Below are 8,597 nucleotides of genomic sequence, written 5' to 3'. Positions count from 1 at the left end.
AAAAAAAAAAAAAAAAAAAGTGACCGTAACTGTAGTTCAAACACATACCAATTTTCATTCTTGTTGCCTCAATGTCAAATTGCTGTTTATTTTCAAGTAAAGTTTGATCTTTTTCTTTAAATATACCAGCAAATTTTTTGTTTTCATCTTTCTGACTTTCTATAACTTTTAAAAGCTCTTCATTTTTACTCTGTAGTAATTCTTGGCTCTTTAGTGACTCCTGTAATTGATTTTGCAGTGACTTGTTCAATGACTGAAGAGAAAACACTGTAAGACAAAATGGATCAAATAATTATTACCCCTATTAAAAAACTACAAACCTGGAAAAGCTCTGTTTTTTTTTTTTTTTAAAAGAAAAGGCTTGGAATTTATTGATTTTGCTTAACAATTATATGCTTGAGCAGTTCTATATAAATACTAAATGTATTTTAAAAAACTGATTGGCAGAAGTCATATCTTTCTTCTCCAATTGATATTTCAGGCATTAATTATTTTTTACCTTTTTTAACAAAAAAATAATACATATACAAAGTAAAAAAAATTCAATTACCTTTTTTAACAAAAAAGTAATATATAGACAAAATTAAAAAAATTCAAACACCATGAAATACCAATGATACCAAATGATTCTTAATGAAAAGTCTCCCTTCCCACCCCACCTCCACTCTCCCCCAAGAAGCAAGCAATATTAACTTTGATATCCTTCTCGAAAATACTTTTGCATATAACATATATTTAAGCATAAATGAATCATACTATACCCATAGTTTCTAACCTTCCCTTTCCCCCCTCCATAAGATTGTTATGTATCAGCACACAGATCTATCACATTCTTTCTAATGGCTTTAAAATGGCACCCTTCATTTAACAGTTGCAGCCTTGAGTGAAGTGGAATCTGGGCATACACTGGTGAACAAAAGAGACATGGTTCCTGCTCTCATGGAGCTGATAGCAAACAAGTAATTATGAATAGTAATACATGCTCTCAAGGCAACAAGAAGGGAAGTGGTAGAGAATAAAAAGAGATAGGCTGCTTAGAATGGCAACTACTGATCTCCTCACTTTCCATCTTGGCCTCCTCTCTCCCACCCATCCCCAAGGTTTATTCATAATGGAACCAGAGTGATCTTTTCCAAAATTACTCTGGTGAAGTTGAATGCGTTTATGAAGTGCGTGTTCTGTTGGGTGCTCATATTTCTAAAATTTCTTTGTAAGAGATATTTTTATTATTAGGAAAATCAAGCCTCTGTCATATCACACACACAAAATTTCCCCATTTTGTTGATGCTTTTTGAATGTATTTATAATTTTGTTGTGCATAAAATGAAAAAGATTTCTGGGACATGCTTTATCAATCTTTCCTTTGTAGCATGTGAGTTTTTGCTGGGCTTAGGAAAAGTTCCTAAGAATACAAAAAAAGTTCTTATCTTTTCCTCTAGTACTATTAGTTGTTTTTTTTTTCTTTTCTTTTACTTTAAGCTCTATGATCCATAAGGACAACTTGGCAATATCTGTCAAAACTGCAACAGTATATACTCTTTGACTTAGAAATTCTACGGCTATAATCTACAAAAACAGTCACACATGTGCACAAAGACATGTACAAGGATTTTCGTTGCAGGATTATCTGTACTGGGAAAATGGGGAAAGTACCTAGATATATATCGGCAGAGGACTTTAAATACATTATGACAGAACTACATAAACAGAATATCTACACAGTTCTTAAAGAGAAAGAAACATATTTATGTATTTTGATAGAGAAAAATGTCCACTACATATTAAGTGAATAAATACAAGCTGCAGGAGTATATACAGTGTAATCTCATTTTCACAAAAGAAGTACATATATAGTTCTATTAGTGCCCATTTGTTAGTAGATATGAAGTATTTGTGAAATAAATCAATTATATATGAACAGGAGATATGTGAAAGGAAATACAGTCTTTTTTTTTAAAAAAAATAGAGGTATTGGGACTTCCCTGGTGGCGCAGTGGTTAAGAATTCGCCTGCCAATGCAGGGGACACGGGTTCGAGCCCTGGTCTGGGAAGGTCCCACATGCCGCGGAGCAACTAAGCCCATGGGCCACAACTACTGAGCCTGTGCTCTAGAGCCCATGAGCCACAACTACCGAGCCCTTGTGCCACAACTACTGAAGCCTGCACTCCTAGAGCCTGTGCTCTGCAACAAGAGAAGCCACCACAATGAGAAGCCCGTGCGCCACAACGAAGAGTAGCCTCTGCTCGCTGCAACTAGAGAAAGCCAGTGCGCAGCAATGAAGACCCATTGCAGCCAAATATAAATAAATAAATAAATAAATTTTAAAAAATAGGTGTATTATCGGGAAGTCACAGCACGAATCTTTTATTTTTGTGTTTCTGCACTATTTTAAATTTTAATGAGTATTATTCTTACTTTTTTAATGTTGATTCTTAACAATAAGTCCACTTAACACAAAGTAATTAAGAAAGTTCAATTATTTATCAACATCTCCAGAGCCACAAAGAATTTACCATCAGTTCTTAAGTTCTTTTACCTACATTCAAGGTTGCATTCCAGAGAACCAGATGACTTTTGAGTTTTTGCCTGTGCCCCGCAACGGGAGAGGCCACAACAGAGGGAGGCCCGCATACCACAAAAAAAAAAAATAATAATAAAATAAAATAAAATAGACAACACAAATAGTGGCTAGAACAGAACTCCATCTCATCCCCCAAACATAAGACAAAAACCAAATAAACAAAGCAACAAAACCACACTACTGCTATTATTAGAAGGCCTGAGATAACTTTTAAAAGATTGTCTGGGATAGCATAAAACCACCCCTCACTAGAAAAAGGTTAATTTATTTTTCCCCTTCCTTTTTTTGTTCTCTTTTCAGTTATTTCATTGTTTGTTTCTATTTCTTTCATTTCTATCTCCTCTTGCTATTTTCTTCTTCTGTCTTCCTTCCCAGGAAATATTTTCATTACTGTAGTAATTATCTACTTTTTGAAAGATCTGTCGTAACTATGAACCAGAATACCTACAGGGACCGAATGCTATCAGACATCTATCTGCTTGGCTTGTCATGCACTGTAAAAATTGGAAAACACAAATTTATGCTTCTACTAATTTATTAGATGTAAAAGTTAATGGCTTAAGTAAAGAGAATGCTAATAAGCAACTCTTTCCCACAGTGAACTTCACAATATGCAGCTGCTTCACAAATAGAAACATACAAAAGGAAGTGTTTATACTTAAAAAAATGGTATCTCTGGTATCTTTCCAGATTTACTTACCTGGAAATAATCAACATTAAAGTATTATTTTTACGAAATCTAAAATTATAGATCCTACCCTCACATCATTTGTATGTATTAATTCAGAATGGATTAAAGAGCTAAACATAAAATATAAAAACGAACAAAACTTAACTACACAAGTTTTAGGTGGAAATCTACATAATCTTAAAAAGTGGGAATGGCATTCCTAAGCAAGACTCAAAATCCAGCAACCACCAAGGAAAAATATGATGGATTTAACTACATCAAAATATAACAAAGAGTCTGTAACATTTAAGAACTCCTACAAATCAGGAAGGGCAATAAAATGGGACAAACGATAAGAATGCGGAATTCACATAAGAAATAGAAATGGCCAATAAGCATATGAAAAATGCTCAGCCTCACTAATATGAAGAAATGCAAATTTAAAACAGGAGATATTTTATGGCCACAGGATTGACAAAAATGAAAGGAAATAACACTTTTTGTTGGTGACAGTATAGGGAAAGGGATTAACTCAATTGGTGGGAGTCTACTGGTGTAACCATTTTGGATGTCAATTTGGCATTATCCAACAAATGTAAAATGTTCACAATCTGTGACAAAATAATTCCAGCTCTAAGTTATCTAGCCTCAGAAATAGTTGTATGTGCACAAAATCATCTATAATCTTATAGATATATATAAGGATGTTCTCAACAGCAATATTTAATAGAAGTTGGAAACAAAATGCTACATAAATTATGATACATCCATACTATGAAATACTAATACACAGGTATTTAAAAAAAGAGACTGGCTTCCCTGGTTGGCGCAGTGGTTAAGAATCCACCTGCCAATGCAGGGGACACGGGTTTGAGCCCTGGTCTGGGAAGATCCCACATGCGGAGCAACTAAGCCCGTGTGCCACAACTACTGAGCCTGCGCTCTAGAGCCTGCAAGACAAAACTACTGAGCCCGCACGCCACAACTACGGAAGCCCACACACCTAGAGCCTGTACTCCGCAACAAGAGAAGCTACCGCAATGAGAAGCCTGCGCACCGCAACGAAGAGTAGCCCCCGCTTGCTGCAACTAGAGAAAGCCCCCACACAGCAACGAAGACCCAACGCAGCCAAAAATAAAAATAAATAAATTTATTAAAAATAAATAAATAAAGAGACTGTCATGGAAAGATTTCCAAGAGACATTATACAGTGAAAAAAAACAAGCTACAGAACAAAAGTATAACATGATCTCACTTTTTAAATAAAATTCAGCTTTTCTGAAAAGGTTTCTCCTTTACAACAAAGAGGGCAGATTTAGAAAAGGCAGCATAGACTGGTAACCCATAACTCCAACTGGAATGCTTCTTCAGATATTTTCCAGAAAAACAGCAGGTCCCTGTACACACCAAGTGTGTGACAGAAGATTTGCTTGACAATTCTGTATGTCCCTGGTCAGATTCTTCTCTCCTCTTCTCTTTTACAAGTTCATGGGCCTGAGCTGAGAAGCATAAAAAACTGCTCCCATATTTAGGAAAACATTCCCTCCAACCTAATTGTACCACTAGCTACTCTCTTCCCTCTCATTCCCAGTTTTTGGGGCCGGGCTTTTAAAAAAACAATCATTTTAAAAAATGATTGTTCTATAAAAATGATACATGATAATAAATAAAAGTCTTTTAAAAATGGATAATGGATAATGTTACACATGCTATTTAAAAGTATTATGTATTATATTTGAGTTTACTTTCCATAATGGAAAAGAATATGAAAAAGAATGTATATATATAACTGAATCACTTTTGATTCACACAGATCTTTAGATTATTTATTTATCTTTTAATATTGTCTTTAATCTATTCATTCTCTTCTCTTTTGCAGGAACACTATGCCAATTTTGCATCTCTTTTGTTTCTCTTCCATGTATATCATGTTCTTAATAATAATTTTTAGATCAATCTTTTTCTATTCTTTTTGTATGATTTCTTGAAGCTTATCCACCACGCATTCAGTCATTTAACAAATATTTATTAGAGTGAGTTTTAGGCACAATTCTCGGCACTAGAAATACAGCAGCAAACATAAAAGACAAAAATTCAGCCTTCTCAAATTCATTGAGACAAAAAAGAGCACAGAGGTTACCAGGGGCTGGGGGGAAGGGAGAAGGGGAGTTACTTTTAGTGGGCACAGGGTTTATGTTGGGGATGAAAAAGTTTTACATACAAACAGTGGTCATGGGTACACAGTATTGTGAATGCATTTAATGCAATGTACACTTACAAGTAGTTAAAAAATAAATATTATGTCATATATTTTACCACAATAAAAATAAATTAATAAAAAATATTTAAGGGGTTTGTAAAGAGAAATAAGATAAGGCTTACAGGAGGCAGTGAACTATGAATTTAGTAGCAACTGAAACAGAAATATTTGGGGGGGAAAGCAAAACACAAAAACCAACGAAACAACAACAAAATTCAGCCTTCATATTGCTTAGATTCTTTTTCTTTTTCTTTATTTTTTTGGCTGCATTAGGTCTTACTTGCAGCACGTGGGGTCTTCATTGAGGCGTGCAGGATCTTTTGTTGCAGTATGTGGGGTCTTTGTTGTGGTGCGTGGGCTTCCCTCTAGTTGTGGCGCGTGGGTTTTCTCTAGTTGAGGCGTGCAGGTTTTCTCTCTAGTTGTGGCACGCAGGCTCCAGGGAGTGTGGACTCTGTAGATTGCGGCATGTGGGCTCTCTTGTTGAGACGTGCGAGCTCAGTAGCTGTGGCATGGGGGCTTAGTTGCCCCGCAGTGTGTGGGATCTTAGTTCCCCAACTGGATCGAACCCGCGTCCCCTGCATTGGAAGGCGGATTCGTTACCACTGAACCACCCAGAAAGTCCCCTGCTTAGGTTCTAATGGAATACAACATCCCTGACTTGATGTTTGTTTGGTGTTAATTTATTTGTTTCTAACAGGGCTTTCATTTCTGTAATCTTTAGCTTTTTTATTTTTCCAAGGTCACCTAATCCACTTTTCTTCTCCTCTTACTGTCTTTTCTGCTTTAAGCACTCTCTCTTTTCAATCTCTGTCTTCCTGCTTCTAAGAGAGACTCTATTATATTTGATTTCCTTGAAACTATAGAATACTATTTCAAGTTTTCCTGGGTTTTCTTCAGGTGATCTGTCTTGTGATATTTATTCTTGACCTACCTTTGTCCCTTTTGTCACTTTGTTTATTTTGAATGTTATACAAACATCTCTTCCCTTCCGTAAATTCTTTCTTCCCATAGCTTTTGTGGTATTACTCTCTCCCAGTTTTCCTGATCCTTCTCTACTTGCTCCTTCTTGGGTTTCTTTCACAGGCTCCTCTTCCTGTGTTGTTTCCTTAAAAAGCTGTTATTCCCCAGCAATTCCCCTTTGGCTTTGTTCACACTCTATACCTTCTTGGGGAACTTACCACTTAACACGCTGATAACAAATCACTTGCTTTTAATTATTATTGTCTCCAGTGTCTACACAGTGCCAGACCTGTAGTAAATGCTCAATAAAAATGTGGTCAGTGAATAACTCAAAAGTCTGTTTCTATCCTGGATCATACCATACATGTCTCCAGATAGTCTAAATGATACATCCAGCATATCTAATTCTTAACTCACTGGCTCTCCCATTACATTTTCTAACTCAAAAATAAAGTGACAGATTGGTTCAAGATGGCGGAGTAGAACGATGTGCTCTCACTCCCTCTTGCAAGAGCACCGGAATCACAAATAACTGCTGAATAATCATCAACAGTAAGACACTGGAACTCACCAAAAAAGATATCCCACATCCAAAGACAAAGGAGAAGCCACAATAACACGGTAGGAGGGGTGCAATCACAATAAAATTAAATCCCATAACTGCTGGGTGGGTGACTCACAATCTGGAGAACACTTATACCACAGAAGTCCACCCACTGGAGTGAAGGTTCTGAGGCCCATGTCAGGATTCCCAACATCGGGATCCAGCAATGGGAGGAGGAATTCCTAGAGAATCCGACTTTGAAGGCTAGTGGGATTTGATTGCAGGACTTTGACAAGACTGGGGGAAACAGAGACTCTACTCTTGGAGGGCATACACAAAGTAGTGTACGCATCAGGACCCAGGGGAAGGAGCAGTGACCCCAGAGGAGACTGAACCAGACCTACCTGCTAGTGTTGGAGGGTCTCCTGCAGAGGCGGTGAGTGGCTGTGTCTCACTGTGAGGACAAGGACACTGGCAGCAGAAGTTCTGGGAAGTACTCCTTGGCGTGAGCCCTCCCAGAGTCCGCCATTAGCCCCACCAAAGAGCCCGGGTAGGCTCCAGTGTTGGGTCGCCTCAGGCCAAACAATCAACAGGGAGGGGACCCAGTCCCACCCATCAGCAGACAAGAGGATTAAAGTTTTACTGAGCTCTGCCTACCAGAGCAACAGCCAACTACCCACCACCAGTCCCTCACATCAGGAAACTTGCACAAGCCTTTTAGATAGCCTCATCCACCAGAGGGCAGACAGCAGAAGCAAGAAGAACTGCAATCCTGCAGCCTGTGGAACAAAAACCACATTCATAGAAAGACAGACAAGATGAAAAGACAGAGGGCTATGTACCAGATGAAGGAACAAGATAAAACCCCAGAAAAACAACTAAATGAAGTGGAGATAGGCAACTTTAACGAAAAAGAATTCAGAATAATAATAGCAAAGATGATCCAGGACCTCGGAAAAAGAATGGAGGCAAAGATCAAAGATGCAATAAATGTTTAACAAAGACCTAGAAGCATTAAAGAAGAAACAAACAGAGATGAACAATACAATAACTGAAATGAAAACTACACTAGAAGGAATCAATAGCAGAATAACTGAGGCAGAAGAACGGATAAGTGACCTGGAAGACAGAATGGTGGAATTCACTGCCACAGAAGGGAATAAAGAAAAAAGAATGAAAAGAAATGAAGACGACCTAAGAGACCTCTGGCACAACATTAAATGCAAGTAGGCTCCAGTGTTGGGTCGCCTCAGGCCAAACAATCAACAGGGAGGGGACCCAGTCCCACCCATCAGCAGACAAGAGGATTAAAGTTTTACTGAGCTCTGCCTACCAGAGCAACAGCCAACTACCCACCACCAGTCCCTCACATCCCAAGACACATAGTAATCAAATTGACAAAAATTAAAAACAAAGAAAAATTACTGAAAACAACAAGGGAAAAACGACAAATAACATACAATGGAACTCTCATAAGGTTAACAGCTGATTTCTCAGCAGAAACTCTACAAGCCAGAAGGGACTGGCATGACATATTTAAAGTGATGAAAGAGAAGAACCTACAACCAAGATTACTGTACC

At 37.6% G+C, this 8,597-nt stretch overlaps 1 protein-coding gene across 1 annotated transcript in view; it reads right to left on the bottom strand.

Moving 5' to 3' along the window:
• Window positions 1-8,597, bottom strand: part of CCDC14 (coiled-coil domain containing 14) — a 42,903-nt gene that overhangs the window by 7,869 nt on the left and 26,437 nt on the right. Inside the window, exons 11-12 of the mRNA XM_024120306.3 lie at window positions 2,542-2,587; window positions 49-267 (exon numbers count right to left, since the gene is read on the bottom strand). Coding sequence (XP_023976074.2) covers window positions 49-267; window positions 2,542-2,587 — 265 coding nt within the window. The remainder of the gene's footprint in view (window positions 1-48; window positions 268-2,541; window positions 2,588-8,597) is intronic.

The sequence above is a fragment of the Physeter macrocephalus genome, chromosome 1 (genome assembly GCF_002837175.3).
Source record: "Physeter macrocephalus isolate SW-GA chromosome 1, ASM283717v5, whole genome shotgun sequence".
NCBI classification, from domain to species: domain Eukaryota; kingdom Metazoa; phylum Chordata; class Mammalia; order Artiodactyla; family Physeteridae; genus Physeter; species Physeter macrocephalus.
This window is presented reverse-complemented; position numbering and strand designations above follow the sequence as displayed.